The 21,452-nt window shown below is 44.3% G+C and overlaps 1 protein-coding gene and 1 pseudogene across 2 annotated transcripts; both read left to right on the top strand.

Annotated features, from left to right (window-relative positions):
* Positions 1-242: 242 nt before the first annotated feature.
* On the top strand, positions 243-6,260 carry LOC307085745 (solute carrier family 22 member 13-like; annotated as a pseudogene). Its single transcript has 8 exons — positions 243-319; positions 390-543; positions 1,012-1,180; positions 3,245-3,364; positions 4,671-4,765; positions 5,203-5,417; positions 5,665-5,774; positions 5,997-6,260. The product of its transcript is annotated as a solute carrier family 22 member 13-like (transcript).
* Positions 6,261-7,680: 1,420 nt separating this feature from the next.
* LOC307086088 (solute carrier family 22 member 13-like) lies at positions 7,681-18,683 on the top strand (the record flags this gene model as incomplete). The annotated part of the gene is made up of 10 exons (XM_079751136.1): positions 7,681-8,055; positions 8,131-8,234; positions 8,669-8,823; positions 9,352-9,520; positions 10,357-10,477; positions 16,410-16,504; positions 16,916-17,130; positions 17,386-17,494; positions 17,781-17,987; positions 18,608-18,683. 10 exons carry the CDS (start codon positions 7,681-7,683, stop codon positions 18,681-18,683), a joined length of 1,626 nt encoding a protein of 541 aa, XP_079607262.1.
* Between the last annotated feature and the right edge of the window lie 2,769 nt (positions 18,684-21,452).

The raw sequence follows: 21,452 nt of genomic DNA, 5'->3' as shown, positions 1-21,452 counted from the left end.
TTGGTATTGATTGTGTAAAAAATGGCAGTTATGGCAAATTCAAATTCTTTGTAAAAAGGTAGGAACTTGAAACTTGTTAGGAACATTGAGGACCCCTCCCTTTACATGTGTACATAGTTTGTGTGTCTCTCTGTATATCTGAGTATGCGTGTGGATGTGCGTGTGTGCGTATGTCGTGTGTGCTTTCATACATTTGCTTAAATGCATCCCCCCCCCCCACCCGTCAGGATTTCCTATCCAACATGGTGGCGGTGGCCCAAATGTTGTTGATGGCTGGCATTCTTACCGGTTCACTACTGTTCAGACCTTTAGGAGAATTGTGAGTTTTATTTGTCACGTTTAAGCTGTTTTTATATGGATAAAAATTCTACTAAACATTTTTCTGCCAGGTTTGGCCGCAGACGGACCACTCAGATTCCAGTGATGTTCCTTTTTATATTCACGCTCACAAGTGGTCTGTGTCCCAACTACTACTTATACCTGGCCTCCCAGTTTGGAGCAGGCGTGGGGTATGGGGCTTCCGGATCAACTGCATCGTGCTGAGTGAGTACACCGTATGCAATACGTCTCTTAGTCTTCACTCAGTTCAGAACCCAGAGCAAATATAATGTAACGGCAGATACATTAGTCCGACATTAATTGTAAGTCATTCACCTTGGATCTTCATCTTCAGAAAATTCCATCCAAAGACTCAAGCCTACAGAATAATGGTAAGCTGAACCTGTATAATATAGTTGAACCCAAGGTTGCGGACAGAATAAAACAATTTATTGAGAAAAATCCACCCACTTTCTAGTTCAGATATTTTTCAACGGAGGACTGAGCTGCAATGGAAAAAAGGACACTGCGGGTTTAAACAGACGCATGCCACGGTAAGAGAAAGCTGTTTTCCATCCACTATTTCTTGGACCTCAAAACCGAAACACAAAAGGTCTGTCGAGGGTTTATGCTACGTGGTGGGCTAATGCCAGTTGGATATTGACCCACGAGCATGGCTCTCCGTCCCTGCAGCGACCGAGTGGATAGGGATAACCAAGCGCTCCATGGGCTCGTGTGGGAGCCAGTTCTTCGGGGCTTTCGGCAGGCGTTTCTGGCGGTGCTCATCTACTTCATCCGGGATTGGAGGCTGGCTCAGTTGGTCATGGCGGCGCCGATGGGCCTGGTTGCTGTCTACATATGGTGTGTATGGGTCACGTATAGCAGTGGGAGGCAGGGGTCACACGGAAAGATGATTCAGTGGGCCCCTGAGAGGGAGAGGGCCCTAGACATCCATTATTTATTCATGGACTAGTTCCCTTAAAGGTCCCATGACATGCCACCAGGTGTCAATGTGATTAGCTGTTACAAGCCGTTTTGAAAAGACATCATCTTATGACATCACAAGTGGACCTTTAATTAAACAATGTGAATTACCTTTTTTTTTTAAATGGTAAAATTTAAATTTAAATGGTTTACTTCTTCAGCATTATTTGCCTCAAAAATCTTCAGGTTTAATAGTTTAGGATTTTTTAAATATATTTAGACTTCTGTATAAATGTGAGTTTAAGTGGCAATCTCTAAGATTTCTGTATCTTTGGGGATACCTTTAGGTGAAAATTGGTAATTTCCCCCAGAAATAAAAGCAGTGTCGCAATAAACACTTGGAGCCTCTACGGATTCTGTTTTTTGCTCAGGAATTCCCTTTCCTAACGAAATGACCCAGAACTACTTGGAGGAATGGCTATTCGAATTCTAAAAATGCAGAGGAAAGGTACCTCGATGCAATCTTTAACCCACCCTTAGCATAGTGTCACCTGACCAACCTTTACGAAAGGAAAGGAGATAACCATAATCCTTTACGGCGGCAATATTAAAAGACACAGGCCACCGGCTAGGTTTACAGACTCTACGCGGAAACTCATGAGAGACGCGGTAAAGCAGAAGAGAGAAGAGAAGAGAGGAAGAGTAAACTAAACATTATGGAGAACAGTCGAAGAATCGAAAGAACTCATAAAAGAGCAACATCATAATAGTGATTTTCGTAGCCCATAATTTACATCATAAGAAAATAAATGCCAACTTCACATTTAAGAAAGAATAATGGGGGCAGTTAATTTCAACATCAACGTAAGTTTAGTCTCTTCCCATGTGAATTGGGATGCAAATTGCCTAAAATATTCCTGTTGGCCAATTTCAACCTAAGTGATTCTCCCTGCTGGCGACAACTTGATTGAAATCAATTCGACAAGAACGCATGGATCGAAAGAAGGCTTGTTGTAGTCCATCTTTCGAAAATTGTAGTTCCACACTAGAGATGCTAAAGGTCAGCAACAACTACGTCATTGCGCCGTCGCGCAATGACGTAGTTGAGGAAAAGTGGAGCATAATTCATTTTTAACAGTGCTGTCTTTTCTATGTTCGAAAGGAAGCACCCTTTTATCTCTCCTTGAGCCGATGATGTTTTCCCCAAAGTTAAAGGAAAGGTGGCATAATGGTTAAGAGATTTGACTTTCCGAATTGGGCCCAAGTTTGTAACATTCATTATCCTGCAAATGCAAGGGCTTTCATCAGTGGGTCACAGGCTCTCACAGGCAATCACCATTGTGTTACCTTATTAAGCGCTAGATACCGACTCACCAGACACATATTTACAGGAATATCTTCTAGATATTCACGTTAATTCATAAAAGGTTAGGTCATAACAGCATAATTGTTGTGAGAATATAGGGTTAAATGTAGCAAATAAAACATCACTGGGGTTGCTAATAGTGCTGCACGATTAATCGAATCGCAATATCAGCCTTTGCGATTGTATAACCGCAAATGGCTGCGATTTAATTAAAAATAATAATAATAATAATTAAAATATGTATTTTCTTATTTATTCTATTTATTTTATTTATCTGTACTATTCAGAAAACCTAACAAGTTTGCGCAGCAGAAATGCCTTTATTTTGAAAAAGATATTTTTTTGTTATTTAATTTTGTAAAATATAACAGTACTGTACACATTTTTTAGTTTTTGAAATTTTTATGCTAGTTTAAGTTTGTATGTTTGAGTTGAGATAGAAACATTTTAAAATTATCAGTCTGTGTGCATTCTCCTTAATAACCAAGCAAGTAGACTCATGACACCATTCGTTTATTATATCGCAATCACAATATTGTCCACAATAATCGCAATATGACTTTTTCACCAAATCGTTCAGCGCTAGTTGCTAATTGATGTTTGGAATGAAAGTAATTTCACCTTACTTTTGGGAAGGTTATACCGGAGTCGGCTCGGTGGCTGCTGGACAGGGGGAGGACAGAGGAGGCCAAAGAGTTGATTCTCAAAGCAGCGGCCATCAACAGACGCATCGTTACAGAATCCCTATTCAAAAAGGTATCTTGCAAAGTTCATAAAGAAATACTACTGAACTCGGAACTTGCTTATTTTACATTATAGATCTACTTATTTACTCTATTAACCATCATAAGAATGCATATGAGTTTAGCCTCCTTATTTATAACAAACTTTTTAAGCATTATATAGCCTACTTTATGATTAGATTCTTTATATTCTAATTATTATCATATTAAATTATTTCTAAGCAAGATACAGATACTTGTATAAAATTAATATACCAGACGGAGAATCAGTGGCGGCTGGTGTTCAAAAATGTTGGTGGGGCACAGTAATAGACAGGGGGTCTGGGGTTCTCCCCCCCCCCCCCCCCCCCCAAAAAGAAATTGAATTTAATAGATTTGATTTCCTCTGTTCTGGTGCATTTTGGGGATGGCCACTACCTATTTACCTACTATTCGTTCAGATTCATAGCCTACATCCTGACTTGCAGGGCCGGACAAGCTTACACTGCATATACAGACCTACTTTATGGCCATTCCACCAGCCATTGCTATTTGACCCATCGTTGTTATTCTGATATTGAGACAAATCATGATCACTGTCCTATAGCGTCCATTTTTTGTGAGTCTCAATGTCTACTTCAAATGCAGTTAGAAATGTGGGACAGTTGCTTCATTTTGTTTATATGCTACAGGCCGAAAGACTAAATTAATATGTAACTTACTTGCTTCTTTTATGTATAACATTGCTTGGGGAGTCCAATTCCTCCACTGAAAGGGGTGGAAAGTGGTTAGAACTCCTTGCTAGTTAGCGATTTATCTCTTCTCTACATGTAGTTGTGTTGCGCGGATGCTGCTGAGGGAAGTAGCCTATTTGATTGATTCGCTGAATTGTCCAATCATGTGGTGATAACAAAAAAGAAAAGCGATACCATTGGCCTGGGGCGCACACTATTGCGACCCGAGGGCGAATTTTCTTGGGCCAATGAAAAGCTGTCTCTGCTTGATGGACAGCAAAAAGTTAGCGAGCTTACATTGACTTCAACGTGGCCGGCGCCCCTAACTTGGAGGAGGGCTTTATTTCGAATGACCAATAACTAGCCTAGCCCAAATCATTGACGTTCAGACGCTTTAAATGGTTGCTGGCAGTGACAAGTATATCATACAATTAAACGAGGATAAACGCTATGTATTTTAGTTGATTTATTTCGCATTGATAATAGTTGATTAATAGTTGGCAGATATATTCAAATGAATATTTCCCGAACCCACCACCACTGCGGAGAATTATACTTTGCTACTGAAAATTAATTTCTAATATAATCTCATCTAATCCATAACAGATTGCAGTGAATAAGACTGTGGAGAAAGAGGGCATATCGGTCCTTATCAGATCAACTGTGCTTCGAAAATGCTTCATGGTCATAGCATTAGCATGGTGAGTTGTAGGCTACCCTCTCTACATGGACTCAATGGAAGTACTGATAAAAAACTAAAAGCAACCTAGCACTCATTATAGAATAACATTTCTGTTACAACACGAGGTTACGAGGCTCCTGCGACAGAAAAACTTTATTGAAACAGCATTACTCAGGGTCTGGAGCTCCTTAGGCAGTCAACGCTATGAAAAATCATCAGTCCATGCTGGTGGCCATTGAGATATCTGTTTGTGTGCTGTTGTATCCCTTTGAGCCAGGTCACTAGAATTCAAAATGTGAAAGGATTTGTCCTTGTGAAATAGATGAAATAAGCAAAGGACAATGAAAATGATATAGGTAGTGTGCATGTGAACGTTTCAAACCTGGCAACATGACCTGCGTTGTGTAACATGATGACAAATACTTTTCTTAAACTCTTCCCTATCAAATCCTTTAGGTTTGCATTGAACCTCTCCTATTTCTGCCTCACGTTTAACGTGGGTAAGTTTGGGCTGGGCATCTTCCTGACCCAGATTCTGTTCGGACTCACAGAGATGCCAGCTTATCTGCTGTGCTTTTGGCTGTTTGGGCTCACTGGCAGGAAGCTATCCCTGATGTCCACCCTCCTGGTGGGAGGTCTGCTGTGCCTCTGCATCCTGGCTGTTCCCGAAGGTAACACACGTTCCTGGGTACATTATATAGGCGGACGAGAAAGTGTAAACAACACTCAGTTGGTTGTAATCTGCAGCCTCACCACTGGATGCCACTCAATCTCTCATACTGTACCTTTAATGACATGCATCTGTATTCATTGTAAGGCGCTGTGGATAACAGTGTCTTCTTTTGTACTAATCAGATGATTCTTTGAAGCTGAAGACGGAATATTTGGCTTCCTATGCGGTTCCTCTGTGAATCACAGGAAATGCCATTGCTGTGACCGTGTTGGCTATCATGGGGCAGATCCTTATAAACTGGGCTGGGAGCATATGCAACGTTTACATTCAGCAGCTGTTTCCCAGAATCCTCGAGGTAAGACAACAACACAACTTGAGGTCCTTTGAGTGGACCTCTGAGTTTTAGTTAGTTTCTCACTCCTCCCCTATTTGGTGGTGATGATGACAAAGGTGATTGATATTGTTGAAGATAATTGTGCGGCTGATGATGGTGATGAAGATTTGTGTTATTGATGAAGAAGATGAGGGGGATGAGGAGGAGGATAATGATTACAATTGATGATGATTGATGGTGTAGATGATTGATGATGACTACCTTGATGACAAGGACATTGATGATGATGTTTTCAGACAGACTGCAACTGGACTAGGGGGCATCGCGACTAGACTGGCGGGGCTGTTGGCCCCCCCACTCAACCTGCTGGCGGTGTACCACTACTCCATACCCATCGTAGTGTTCAGCAGCCTCACCCTGGTGGGTGGATCCCTCGCCTTCCTGCTCCCAGAGACCCAGGGGAGAGAGCTGGCAGACTCCATCGCACAGGCTGAGGTCCAGAGGTAACAACTGATACATAATCAATAACAGGTGGAGCTTGAGAGGGAACGTACCGTGTGATATGAGACAGAATTCCCCCGTGATTTTACTTGGTGGTGATGGTGGTGATTAGTGGAAATATTCACATTGCACGGAGAGGGATAGCTAGTGGTGTGAGTGCCCCCAAGTGGTGCGTTTTAGTTTTTCTTATGTGGCATATAAATGACCTCCACAGGCATTATATTCGCCACAGTTTCTTCTGTGTGTAAGGCTGATATCTCCACAAGGTCTCACAAACATCGACTGGTTTTAGCACATTTATTTATAGCTAACTTTATGATGGTCTCCCATTGACCATACTACCTCTATTACCTATTGACTACCTATCCAACATTGTTAAAAGCATGACCCTTGCCCCCTTCTGACTGCTTAAGCTACACTGCACACCCTAAATTTGTTGTTCAATTATAAATGTATGCTTGTTCTCAGCTTTGCTTGTTGTAGGCTTTGGTTGTCGGTTGTATGGAAGAGGATTCAAATCTAGGTGTGAGATTGGCACACAGACCAGTGGAGGTTCATTGTAAGGACTGTATGAAAGGATCCTAACCCCCCAGTTGCTTCCGTGATCAACTCCTTAACGGTGGGGGGTCAGAGACAGGGGTTTGGCCGGGAGGATGAGAACATGATGAAGGTGAAAGCCCATTTAATGTTAGGATTGTGTTCTTTCTTCTTCAGTCGTGATCAATGTGTCAATGATCCAAATTACTATTTAAACTAAGCATTTTGTTTGGATGTAGCAAGTCCCAAATGTTTTTTATTTAAGGTGAGGATTAGAACACCTTCTCAGTAAGAGATTCATGAACAACCTCACCAAACAACAGAAAGTATATTATTTGTTAATTTGTTACATATTTAGGTCCATGGAGGCCCCTAGAGGATTTTACCCATTTTCTTTCTTAAACTAAACAAATGATTGTTGGTGATAACACCTGGTATCAGTAGGAGAGGCACTGGCCTGTTCCCAGACTAAGAAATGTGAACACAGAGAGACACCAAAAAACTCCAACATTCTAAAGGGGAAGGGGGTTGGAGATCTTGTGTAGGGTGCTAGAATGGCCAGAAACGCCACTGCTCTGCAAAGTACTCACTTACAATCACAGGCTTATCACTTCTAACTACAGGAGATAAAAAATGTACCTAGTCATCCCTTCCATTGTTGAACACATCCCTGTGTTTTTTGTAAATTCCTGTAGTTACAATGGCCATGGTGCATCCAACCAAGATTCACAGTAGTATTTCTTTGTAGGGCTTTGCCATTCGTTTTCTTTTTTTTCTCCATGTCCTCTTTCAAAGATAATGATCAAAAAGGTAAAACATTGATGGACTAGATTATGTAACACAATCTTGTGAGTAACATCTGAGAGCAGAGGCTTTCATTTGGGGCACCATGGCGGACTTCGGAGATATGCTGAGGGCTGCTGGAGACTTTGGATTATTTCAGAAGATACTACTTATAGCCATATGGATCCCCTTCCTTTTACTATCATTTATCTTCGCCAGCGTCATTTTTGTGGAATCAGACCCGGAGCGCCACTGTAACACGGACTGGATCCTGGGGGCCGGTCCCAACCTGACAGAAGAGGAGCAGCTGAACCTGACCGTTCCCCGGGAGCCAGACGGCTCCCTCAGCCGGTGTCTGATGTACGCTCCGGTGAACTGGACCCTGGACTCCATCCGCCAGTATGGCCTGAACCGCACCACCGCCTGCAGGGACGGGTGGGTGTACGACCGGACCCTGTACCAGGCCACCATAGTCACTGATGTAAGTCGTAGTGTGTTATAGGGTTTGTGGTTTTGAAAACAGTTCTTGTTTCACAGCTCTATGTGTTTCCTACAGTTTGATCTAGTTTGTGACAAGGCGACCGTGGTGGAGGTGGCCCAAACGGTGTTGGGGGCTGGCATTCTTATCGGTTCGCTACTGTTTGGACCTTTAGGAGAATCGTGAGTTTTATCTGTTAAGTATTTTGGGTGATTATTTTTTCATTTTTTATAGGGATGTAAATTGGCAGGGACCTCACGATATGATACCAATATGATATCAATTGTGGTTCTGTAAATATTGGGATTCTGTAAATGTAGCGATAGCATATTACGATTTTATTGTGAGATTTTATATTTTGTGGTTTCAACTGGGGCCATATCTCGATATTGACGTTTGTGGATAACAAAAATATCTATATATATTTTTGAGTCAACATGATGATTCAAGTATTGCGATATTATTAATTATGTATCCAGTATGCAGGTCTATGTATTTAACACATCAACATTCATCAAATAACAATATAGGCCACTTTGTTTTATCAAAAAATTCTGAAAAAAAACAAGTGGGACACAAATTCTACATAAAAACAATTACACATTTCTTCTGCCAGGTTTGGCCGCAGACGGACCACTCAGATTCCAGTGCTGTTCCTTTTTATATTCACGCTCACAGGTGGCCTTAGTCCCAACTACTACTTATATCTGGCCTCCCAGTTTGGGGCGGGCGTGGGGTATGGGGGCTTCAGGATGAACGCCATCGTGTTGAGTGAGTACACCAAAACGCAATACGTCTCTTCCTATTCTCTTAGTAGTCTTCACTCAGTTCAGAACCCAGTCCAAATATAATATAAAGGCAGATATATCAGTCAAACGTTTAGTGTAAGTCATTCACCATAACCTTGGATGTTAATAACTTAATCTTCAGACAATTCCATCCAAAGACTCAGGCCTACAGAATAATGTGAAGCTGAACCTGTGTACTATAGTTGAACCCGCACTATGTACGTTTGCCCAAGGTGAGGGACAGAATGAAACGATTTGTTGAGAAAAATCCCCCAACTTTCTAGTTCAGATATGTTTCAACGGAGGACTGAGCTGCAGTCGAAAAAAATTACACAGTGCGGGTTTGTTTGACACGTTAAGAAAACCTTTTTTCCATCCACTATTTCTTGGGACCTCAAAACTGAAACACAAAAGGACTTTGTTGACACATGTCAGATTGTCAAAGGTTTATGCCATGTGGGCTACGGCCGGCCGAATATTGACCCACGAGCATGGCTCTCCTTCCCTGCAGTGACTGAGTGGATAGGGATAACCAAGCGCTCCCTGGGTGCATGTGGGGGCCAGTTCTCGGGGGCTGCCGGGCTAGCGTGTATGGCGGGGATCATCTACTTCATCCGGGATTGGAGGCTGGCTCAGTTGGTCATGGCGGCGCCGATGGGCCTGGTTGCTGTCTACGTATGGTGTGTATTGGTCACATATAGCAGTGGGAGACAGGGGTCACACGTAATGACGATTCAGGGGGCCCCTGAGAGGGAAAGGGCCCTAGACAGGGCCCTGGAACATAAGTCATATATTTTTTATCAATGGGCTGTCTCCCTTACTATTTTTAATTACAAATATACAATTCGCATTCGCATACATTATGAATTCCCTTCTTTTCTTTTTTATTATTATTATTTAGTTATTTATTCATGATAAATTTTTTTTAACATTCACCATCATTATTTGTCTAACAAACCTTCAGTTTAGGAACTTTTATATGGATTGTCTTTTGTATAGATGTGAATTTAAGTGCCAATCTCTAAGATCTTTGGCGTTTGTCTTTGTTATTAAGTGGTAATTCTTTCCATAGATAAAAGTAATGTCGCAAATAGGGATGTGCATCTCTCCTTTATAGGACGATCTGATACGTATCTAGATAAATGCGCTACAATACGATTCAGGGACAATACATTTTAATATGGAACGATTTAATGCAATTCGATTCAATGTTCTGACGATCCGCTGCGATTTGATGAGGTATGATTCAATCCGATAGATAACACATAAATGTTCTATTAATTAAAATGAGCCATTGCCTACTTTCAAATAGATATATGGTATAGGGACCATGGAATCGTAGGTTTTTATATTTGTTTCTTATTTGTCGATATTCATTTTAATTCATAATAGGTTAGGTCATAACAGCATAATTGCTGTGAGGATATAGGGTTGAATGTAGCAAATAAGATATCACTGCCAGGGGGTTGCTAATTGATGTTCTGGGTCAAACTAATTTCACCTTACTTTTGGAAAGGTTTATACCGGAGTCGGCCCGATGGCTGCTGGACAGGGGGAGGACAGAGGAGGCGAAAGAGTTGATTCTCAAAGCAGCGGCCATCAACAGACGCACCGTTACAGAATCCCTATTCGAAAAGGTATCTTGCAAAGTTCTATTAGAAATAATAGGCCCAAATCAAGTGTTGTGTATGAACGCACTAAAAGAGTGGCTCAACGGGGGGTGAGTTTCTTGGATACAATCTTGAGGGGAAGATCCCTTGAGATCCTAGGCCTTGAGATTCTACGGCTTGACAGAGAGCCTTCCAAACTTGGGAGATGAATTGTGGTCCAAGGTCCGAAATGATGTCGAGGGTATCCCATGGAGACTAACACATGGACAAGCAAGAGGGCTTGTTCTTTGCCAGATTGTCTAGTGTGTTTACCTAGCTCTCCCGCGTCTTCTCATTCTGATCCTGAACCTGCCTGCTCGTGTATTGACCTGCCTTTTTGGACTTTGGACCTTCCTTTTTGCCTGTTCCTACTGGATTGACCTGCCTGTTTGGACTTTGGACCTTCCCTGTTGCCTGCTCCTACTGGATTTGTTTGCTACACTGATTGACTACCTGGTTTGACCTCTGCTTGGAATAAACACTGTTTCTTCACCTGAAGTGTTTCTCTTGTCGTGCTATTGGGTTCTCGTCTGCCATTTGGTGAAACCTGACAGTACAGTTTGGCCAAAAATGAACCCAGCAGACATGGACAAAATGAATCAAGAAATGGCAGCTCAAGCTGCTGCACTACACCATCATGAGAAGCAATTCACCGCTATGGAGGTGGCTTTCCGGGAGGCTTCTGCACGCCACAACCAACATTTGGAGACTCTGAGCGGCCAGCTCCAGCAGCTCATGCAGGCCAGTCGTCCGCCAGCGGTTTCACCTCCCACTGCCCCGGGTCCAGAACCCCGCTTAAATGCTCTGGAGCGCTTTTCCGGAGCTCCAGATACCTGCCGCTCTTTTCTGACTTTGTGCAAGTTGTCTTTTGAACTTCAGCCCCTCACATATCTCACTGAGAGGTCAAGAGTGGCTTTCATGATCACCCATCTTACGGGGCAGGCTCGGGACTGGGGCACCGCTGAGTAGGAGAAGCAGTCGGCTTTCTGTTCTTCTGTGACGGCCTTCTCTGAGGGTAATCGGAAGGTAATCGGATGGCAATCCTGAGGTCCAAATTGGAGAAGATGGTAGATCCTTGGAGGAGTTCAAAAGCTGAATTGATCATAGGGTGAGGGTACTTGTTCTTAACAGTGATGTTATTTATGTCACAACTTCAGCAAGGCTTTAGTTTTTAATTTGTCTGTTTCCTGTTTTGCCACACTAACTCATGTCATTTCAGACTCTGCCACTCCCTCCTGCTCTGCGTTACCTGCTGTTTTCATTCACCTGGCCTGCCCCACCCACATACTCGCCTGCTCCTCATCAGCTAATCAGCCCCTCAGTATATGTACCGGTCCATTTCCCTCAGTTCTTTGCCAGATTGTCTAGTGTGTTTACCTAGCTCTCCCGCGTCTTCTCATTCTGATTCTGATCCTGAACCTGCCTGCTCGTGTATTGTAATCGGAAGGTGTTTGACCATGCTACACCTGGTCGAGAGGCTGCTCGTGTACTGTTAAACCTGGTTCAGGGGAGCCGGAGAGTGACTGATTATTCCATTGAGTTCCGGACACTTGTTGCGGAGAGTGACTGGAACGCTTCCTCCCTGACTGACGCTTTTTACAACAGCCTTTCTGATGATATCAAGGATGAACTGGCGGCTCGGGACCCTCCGACAGATTTAGACGCGCTCGTTGCCATTGCCATCCGCATCGATGGACGTCTCCAGGAAAGGAGACGAGAGAGAGCGCTGACCAGTACTCCCCGGAGCTTTCCACTTCCTCCAGCGTCACCTCCGACTTCAATGTTTTCTCCTCCCGTCGGTGCCCCTAGAGACCCGGTTGAGCCCATGCAACTTGGCCGGACCAGGCTGTCAGCTGCTGAACGACAGCGGCGCCAAAGGGAGAACTGCTGCATGTACTGCGGGCAGGGAGGTCATTACGTGTCTTCCTGTCCAGTAAAAGACAGGGCTCACCAGGAATCCAGAGGGCGCTGGTGAGCCGTATCATGAACTCTGCAATGCTGTCTCGTGCACTACTTCACGCCCAGCTCAACTGTAATGGACAATCACACACTGTCTCTGTCCTCATTGACTCCGGGGCCGACACCAACCTTATGGATTGTGGTCTTGCCATGCAGCTGGGTATTAACCAGGAACCCTTGTTCAAGCCTATCGAGGCTACTGCTCTGGATGGGCGCCTCCTCTGCACAGTTACCCACCGCACTGTTCCTCTTCATCTGGGCATATCAGGTAACCACACTGAATCCCTTACCTTTCACCTGATAAATGCTCCTCAGCAGCCAGTCATCTTGGGGTTTCCTTGGTTAGTAAAACATAATCCACATATTGACTGAAGGACTGGTTCCATTCTACAATGGAGTGAACATTGCCATGTGGTCTGTCTGAAATCTGCTTGTTACCTGCCTTCAACACCTCTTCCTCTAATGAGCTCTCAGATCTCTCAGGTGTTCCATCCGAGTACTTTGACTTAAAAGAGGTGTTTAACAAAGTACGGGCCACCTCGCTTCCCCCACACCGCCCATATGATTGTGCCATTGACCTCCTCCCTGGCTCATCACCACCAAGGGGGAGACTCTTCTCTCCGTCAGCCCCTGAAACCAAGGCCATGGATGAATACATTAACAACTCACTGGCAGCAGGCATCATCCGTCCCTCTTCATCTCCTGCTGGAGCTGGATTTTTTTTTTGTGGATAAGAAGGACAAATCCCTCCGACCCTGCATCGATTACCGCGGTCTGAATGATGTCACCATTAAAAACAGGTACCCCCTCCCACTCATCTCTTCTGCATTTGAACTGTTGCAAGGGGCTTCTGTGTTTACCAAGCTTGATCTCAGGAATGCCTATCAGCTTGTTCGCATTCGGGAGGGGAATGAGTGGAAAACGGCGTTCAACACCCCTAGAGGCCACTATGAGTACCTGGTTATGCCTTTCAGACTTACTAATGCTCCAGCAATGTTCCAAGCCTTAGTGAATGATGTGCTCCGGGATTTTCTCAATGTGTTTGTGTTTGTATATCTTGATGATATCCTAATCTTCTCAAAGTCTGAACAGGAACATGTGCAGCATGTCCGCAGTGTTCTCCAGAGACTCCTTGAGAAACAACTGTTTGTGAAGGCGGAGAAGTCTGAGTTCCATGCCACTGAGGTGTCGTTCCTGAGATACATCATTTCAGTCGGACGTATTCACATGGATCCCACCAAAATTAATGCAGTGGTGGATTGGCCGGTTCTCACCACTCTGAAAAACCTTCAACAGTTCCTGGGCTTTGCCAATTTCTATCGTAGGTTTATCCTCAACTATAGTTCTGTGGCAGCTCCCCTGACAGCTCTCACCTCCCAGAAGGTAACCTTCAAATGGTTCCCTGCTGCAAAAGAAAGGTTCAGTGAGTTAAAATCACGATTCTCTTCTGCTCCCATTCTCATCCTTCCAGATCTAGACTGCCAGTTTGTTATGGAAGTGGATGCGTCAGACTCCGGGGTGGGGGCAGTCCTGTCTCAGCGGTCAGCAGAGGACCAAAAGTTACATCCGTGTGCTTTTTTCTCCTGCAAATTGTCCCCAGCAGAAAGAAATTATGACGTCGGAAACCGGGAGTTATTGGCTGTCAAGCTGGCTCTCGTGGAGTGGAGGCACTGGTTGGATGGGGCAAAACATCTGTTTGTTGTATGGACAGACCACAAAAACCTCGAGTACATCCGGTCAGCCAAACGGTTGAGCTCCCGTCAGGCCAGATGGGCGTTGTCCTTTAATCGCTTTGACCTTACCCTGTCTTATCGCCCAGGTACAAGGAATGTCAAACCAGACTCCCTGTCACGTCAGTTCCAGTCCGACAACTGTCCCACACAACATGAAAGTATCCTCCACACTAAGGTGGTCATCAGAGCAGTTACCTGGGATATTGTGGACAAGGTAGAACGGTCTCAGGCCGACCAACCGACTCCCAGTGCTTGCCCTGATAATCGTCTGTATGTGCCTGTGAATCTCCGCTCTCAGGTCCTCTAGTGGGGACATTCTTCTCGCCTTGCCTGTCACCCGGGGGTGAGGCGCACCCTAGCTCTGCTGAAGCAATGTTTCTGGTGGGCTTCCATTGAAGACACCAAGGAGTTTATTGCTGCTTGCCAGATTTGCTCGCCATGCCCCTTCTGGTCTTCTTCAGCCACTGCCTATTCCTCATCGCCCATGGTCCCACATCTCACTCGACTTTGTCACCGGACTGCCTCCCTCAGAGGGTAACACCACCATTCTAACCATTGTGTACAGATTTTCTAAATCTGCTCAGTTTGTTCCATTGCCCAAATTACCATCTGCCAAAGAAACCGCTGAACTTTGCATCATGTTTTCCGTCTGCACGGCCTCCCCTGTGACATTGTCTCAGATCGGGGGCCACAGTTCACTTCTCATTTTTGGACAGACTTTTGCCAACTGTTGGGGGCCACGGTCAGCCTTTCCTCTGGTTTCCATCCTCAATCCAACAGACAGACTGAACGGATGAACCAGGAAATGGAGTCTGCCTTGCGTTGTATCGTGTCCCAGACACCATCCTCCTGGTCCAAACAGCTTTTGTGGGTGGAATATGCTTCCAAGCTCAGCAACAGGGCTTTCTCCTTTCCAGTGCTCTCGGGGATATCAACCTCCACTGTTCCCTGAGCAGGAGCGAGAGGCCAGTGTTCCGTCTGTCCAGGCGTTCATCCAGCGCTGTCGGCGCACCTGGTTGCGGGCCCGTTCTGCTCTCCTGCGTTCGTCCAACCGGTACCAGAGAAATGCCAACCGCCGTCGGATCCCTGCACCATGCTACCCTCCTGGTCAGAAGGTTTGGCTGTCCACACATGACCTCCCACTCCGGGTAGAGTCTAGGAAGTTGGCCCCAAGGTTTGTGGGCCCGTTCTCCATCACTAAGGTCATCAACCCTGCTGCAGTCCGTCTCCGCCTCCCTCGCTCTATGAGGATTCATCCCACCTTCCATGTCTCCAAGGTCAAACCCGTTAAGGAAAGCCAGCTCCAGCCCTCCTCCAGACCCCCGCCACCCCCCCCCCCCGGCTCATTGATGGGGGTCCTGCTTACTCTGTCCATCGCCTCATCAAGTCGCGACGGCGGGGAAGTGGTTTTCAATACCTTGTCGATTCGGAGGGTTATGGCCCTGAGGAGCGCTCATGGGTTCCGGCTCGTAACATCTTGGACCCTGACCTCATCTCAGCTTTCCATAGGAACCCTCCTGACCAGCCCGGTGGGACGTCAGGAGCCGTCCCTAGAGGGGAGGGTTCTGTCACAACTTCAGCAAGGCTTTAGTTTTTCATTTGTCTGTTTCCTGTTTTGCCACACTAACTCGTGTCATTTCACTCTGCCACTCCCTCCTGCTCTGCATTACCTGCTGTTTTCATTCACCTGGCCTGCCCCACCCCCATACTCGCCTGCTCCTCATTAGCTAATCAGCCCCTCAGTATATGTACCGGTCCATTTCCCTCAGTTCTTTGCCAGATTGTCTAGTGTGTTTACCTAGCTCTCCCGCGTCTTCTCATTCTGATTCTGATCCTGCCTGCTCGTGTATTGACCTGCCTTTTTGGACTTTGGACCTTCCTTTTTGCCTGTTCCTACTGGACTGACCTGCCTATTTGGACTTTGGACCTTCCCTGTTGCCTGCTCCTACTGGATTTGTTTGCTACACTGATTGACTACCTGGTTTGACCTTTGCTTGGCATAAACACTGTTTCTTCACCTGAAGTGTTTCTCTTGTCGTGCTATTGGGTTCTCGTCTGCCATTTGGTGAAACATGACAATTTAGGCTACGGCTGTAACGATGAATAATTATCATATTTATTTATATATAAGATACAGATATTTGTATATTGTTAATATTTCAGACGGGGAATTCTACTTTTGCTACTGAAAATTAATTTACGATATAATTGAATCTAATCCATAACAGATTGCAGAGAATAAGACTGTGGAGAAAGGCGGCATAAGGGTCCTTATCACATCACCTGTGCTTCGAAAACGCTTCCTGATCTTAACATTATCATGGTGAGTTGTAGGTTACCCTCTCTAAATGGACTCAATGGAAATATTTATCAAAACTGAAAGCAACCTAACATTCATAATAGCATAACTTTTATGTTGCGGCACAAAGTTACGAGGCTCCTGCCAAAGAAAACATTATTGAAACAGCATTACTCAGGGGTCTGGAGCTCCTTAGGCAGACAACGCTATTGACAAATCATCAGTCCATGCTGGTGTTGGTTTAATTGTCTGTTTGTGTGTTGTTGTATCCCTTTTTTCCCAGTCACAAATATTCAAAATGTGAAAGTTTCGTCCTCGTGAAATAAATGAAATAAGTAGAAGACAATGAAAGGTTTCAAACCTGGCAACATGACCTGCGTTGTGTAACATGATTACGAATACTTTTCTTAATCTGTTTACTAACCAATCTTTTAGGTTTGCATTGAACCTCACCTTTAACTGCCTCTCGTTTAACGTGGGGAAGTTTGGGCTGGACATCTTCCTGACCCAGATGCTGTTCGGACTCACAGAGTTACCGGCTCATCTGCTGTGCTTCTGGCTGTTGGAGCTCGCAGGCAGGAAGTTATCCCTGATGTTCACCCTCCTGGTGGGGAGTCTAGTGTGCCTCAGCATCCTGGCTGTTCCCGCAGGTAACAAACGTTCTCGGATACATTATATAGGTGGACGGGACAGTGTTGGGTAAGACATATACAACACTCTGTTGTAATCTGCAACCTCACCACTGGATGCCACTCAATCTCTCATACTGCACCTTAAATGGCATGCATCTGCATTGACTGTAAGGCGCTGTTGACAAGAGTGTCTTCTTTAGTAGTAAATCAGTTGTTTCTTTGAAGATAAAGACGGTACATTTGGCTTCTTATACGTTTCCTCTGACATCACAGGAAATGCCATCGCTGTGACCGTGTTGGCCATCCTGGCGCGGATCCTTATGATCTTGGGTTCGAGCATATGCAGCGTTTACATTCAGGAGCTGTTTCCCACATCCTCGAGGTAAGACAACAACACACCTTGAGGTCCTTTGAGTGGACCTCTGAGTGTTATTTAGTTTCTCACTCCTCCCCTATGTGGTGGTGATGATGGGGATGAAGGTGGTTGGTGTTTCTGAAGATAGTTGATGAGTTGAGCTGATAATGGTGATGATGAAGATTTGTGTTGATTATGAAGAAGATAAGGTTGATTAGGATAATGATTATGATTGATAATGTGGATGAAGGGGATGATGATAATGAAGAATATGAAGACGACAAGGACAGTGATAGTGATGTTGTTTTTTCAGACATACTGCAGCTGGACTAGGGGGCCTAGCGACTAGAGTGGCAGGGCTGTTGGCTCCCTCACTCAACCTGCTGGCACTATACCACTGGTCCATACCCATCTCAGTGTTCAGCAGCATCACCCTGCTGGGTGGAGCTCTCATCTTCCTGCTCCCAGAGACGCGCGGGAGAGAGCTGGCAGACTCCACCGCACAGGCTGAGGTCCAGAGGTAACAACTGATCTGTGATCTATGAGACGCCGAGGGTTGGAGATAACAACTGATATAATTGATCTGATTTTTAAGTGTGGTTTTAAGTGCCCAGCTTGTTGTTGGTCTTCTAGGCTGTCACTCTTGCCCAAGTTGTGACATTGACAAGCAAACACACACATGGCGCTGAATCTTTTTAAAGTTCCTTATGTTCTGTATTATTCAATAAACAAGCAATAAATTATTCTATAGTATGACCAACACAACATTGGAAGCAGTCAACATATAAACAGCTTTTTCCTTAAGGCCAGGCCGATGTGTTGAGATAAATTGATGCATGAATTGATGTTTTAACATCTTTATTAAACTATTGAATTGTAAAATAAAAATAAATACGAATCATGCTGAACACCAGTCAGTAACATTAACAAATCCCCCCCCCCCCTTTTTTTATCGCAGCTTTTTTTATCATTTGCACATCGCATTATATTACATTGCGATGTCGGTTTGAATTTGATTAATCATTCAGTCCTACACAGACAGACAGACAGACAGACGGATCATGACCACAGTTGTACAAGACAGTACCATTCTGATTGTCATTCTTGCATGTGCTAATCTTTGTTGTGTTTCAATGGCAGTGATGGAACCAAAATGGAGAAGGGAAGGTCTATCACTGATGAACACACTGCTGTTATTACTTCAAGCAAACTCTAGGCTCACGGCCACATGACCATCCTCACCTTCAAGATCAAATTATCGTGTGTGTGTGTGTCTGTCTGTGTATGTGATTGTGCATGTGAGTGAGTAGATGACAGTGGAAATAAGATGGTTTAAATTGTAGAATTTAAATTGTAAATCTTGTTTGTGTCTTTTACATCATCTCTTTTAGCTAAATGGGTATTTTTGAGTTGTTTGTGTTTACCTCTTTCTCCATGTTGTTGGCTCAGCTTATCTGGTTATCTTGTGTCTTGTGATTGTGTGAATTCGATTTTTTTTATAAAGTAAAAAATTCTGTTCATTTAATATCTGTCCTGAGTACAAATTATTGATAGTTGCTTAAGATCAGTGGTATTGATATTTGGAGAATGGTGAACTGAAGGTACCCGTTTGCAGTTTCCCGGCACCCGAGGATTTACAGCAACCGAAATGCCAGCATAGCGTTTAAAAACAATAACAACGTGGCTACCACTGAAGCCAATAGTTCATAATCATATTTGAAATGAACAAACGAGTACTGATTTGAACGGCAAAAAGACAAACGTGGTACAATTACAAAGACAATATATCTCATTACGGCCACAGCCATCTTTGTTTGTCGAGTCGTACGGTTATCCTCGCTCTCCTCGGTGTACTCTCAGGAGCCCGAGTGGGACAGGTGATATTAAGACCTAAAGGGGACATGCCTCGGTGAAATGTCGTAAGACAGCTGGGAGATTTCCCACTTTGCAACTCGGGCGGGTGGTGTACGATGTATCTCGAATGCGGCATGAATTTTGTCTCAATTCTGCAAAAACTGCTTTTCACATCGCCTCCCAAAGCAAATGACCAATTTAAATCAGTCAAAGGCCATAACTATTCTAAATCTCCTAAAAATGAACAGTATCAAAACCGTTCTGAAATTCCAGATCCTATGGCCCCCAGGGACTCAAATGTAACGTGCGAGAACACCACTTTGAAAGAAAATAGGCATATCTCCTAAACAGTAAATCCTATTCACACCAAATTCACATCCAAGTGTGGACAGCCAGAATATTAGCCACATTGTCCTCATGGGGGCACTATTATATGAATAACTATAAATATTCACTAAAATGGCTACAATTCCTAGCCTGAATGTCTCATTTGAGCAGAAACAACTTTGGGAAAGTTGAGGGCCAAGGCTGTAATTGTTTGAGTGAGATGATTGCGATTGTCGTGAAAAAATGTGTTTGCCAGAAGTGAAAATTTGTCCAATGAGCTTCAAGGAGCCAAAATGCAGGGTTAACTTTAGACAATCATCATCAAAATCTAAATCCTACCATAGGGAACGCTACAGACAACAGATAAACAGTGCACCTTTAATGCAGCCATATCCTACAGACTCTGACATCTGTCGGCATTCATTTTATTTTATTTACTGCGTCTTCTCATAGCCTGAATATATCAGAGGCCAATTGTTTTGACGCAATAAAATTTCTGCAATGTGGACTTGTCTCAATAAACACATTTTAACATATTCTGTTTGACCACTTGACCACTTACATCAAATTAGCTTTGTTGGGTTCTATGCAGGGCTGGACTGACCATCTGGCATACAGGGCATTTGCCCAGTATGCCAGATGGCTTGGGGCCCGCAGGCCTTTGTGGCCGACGAGGTTTAATTTGATTTTTTTTTTTTTTCTGGCCCTGGCCCGGCCCGGCCGGGTCACACAGCCATGGAAAGAGGTCCCTTCCCTCTTGGGCGTGCAGGCTGTCAACTTAACCTGAAAAGTCCATTACTCATCATGATTGGTTCTGGGCTGGGCCTGGCCCAATCACACACACACCCCGGAGGGCCGAGGTCCCGCCCCTTGGATCGCGGCTGTCATCAGTCAAGTCACTTAAAGACAGAAAAAAACTCAGAAGAAATGGAAAGGTTAATTTGAGAGAAAGGGAGGTTTCCCAGGTGTAATTGTATGTCTTGATGGCACTCACATTCCGATCAAAGGGCCATCAACATATAGGGATTTGTTCATTAACAGGAAGGGCTATGCAAGTTTTCAGCTGCAGGCTGTATGTGACAGCCAGTTGCGCTCATATACACACTGGAAATGCTGGATCTGTACATCACTCAAGAGTGTACCGTAACAGTGACCTAAAGGCTATGTTGACAGCTCATCCCCTCCCTCCCCAGTATCATTTACTCAGTGATTCTGCCTTCCCCTTAGACACAAACCTGCTTGTCCCATACAGAGACAATGGACACTTAACTGAGCGACAAAAGCATAACAACAATGTACACAGATCAACAAGGGTGCACATTGAACGTGCCTTTGGACTCCTCAAATGCAAATGGAGAAGACTCCACTATCTCGACATGGTCCTACCAAAAGTAATAGCCAGCACATGTGTTCTACACAATTTCCTTCTTATCTATGAGGGAGAAGACGGGGCAGTAATTGTGGACGCAGATGTTATTCATGATGTCATTCCAGCTGTAGATGGGCCTAGGGTAGAAAATAGGGAAAAAAAAAGAGGGAGGACATTGCAGCAATGTTATAGGTCAAAATAGGCCTAATAGAGTTGAACTATTAATAAATGAATCACTAAGGGCCCTATTTTAACGGTCTGAAACGCAAGTGAGAAGCACCAAGCGCAAGTAGCTTTGTGGGCGGTTCTATGGCGATGTCGCTATTTTACCGGTGCAAAAAATGACTCATGTGCCCGGCGCAAATCGAAAAAGGGTTGGTCTGAAGTAGCCTAATTACCCATAGGCAGTGTTGGGACCAAGGGCGTAGGAACCGG

Source organism: Pollachius pollachius (assembly GCF_949987615.1).
Source record: "Pollachius pollachius genome assembly, chromosome: 14".
In the NCBI taxonomy this organism is placed as follows: Eukaryota; Metazoa; Chordata; class Actinopteri; order Gadiformes; family Gadidae; genus Pollachius; species Pollachius pollachius.
Note: the sequence above shows the minus strand (reverse complement) of the source record. Positions and strands in the feature narration are given on the sequence as shown.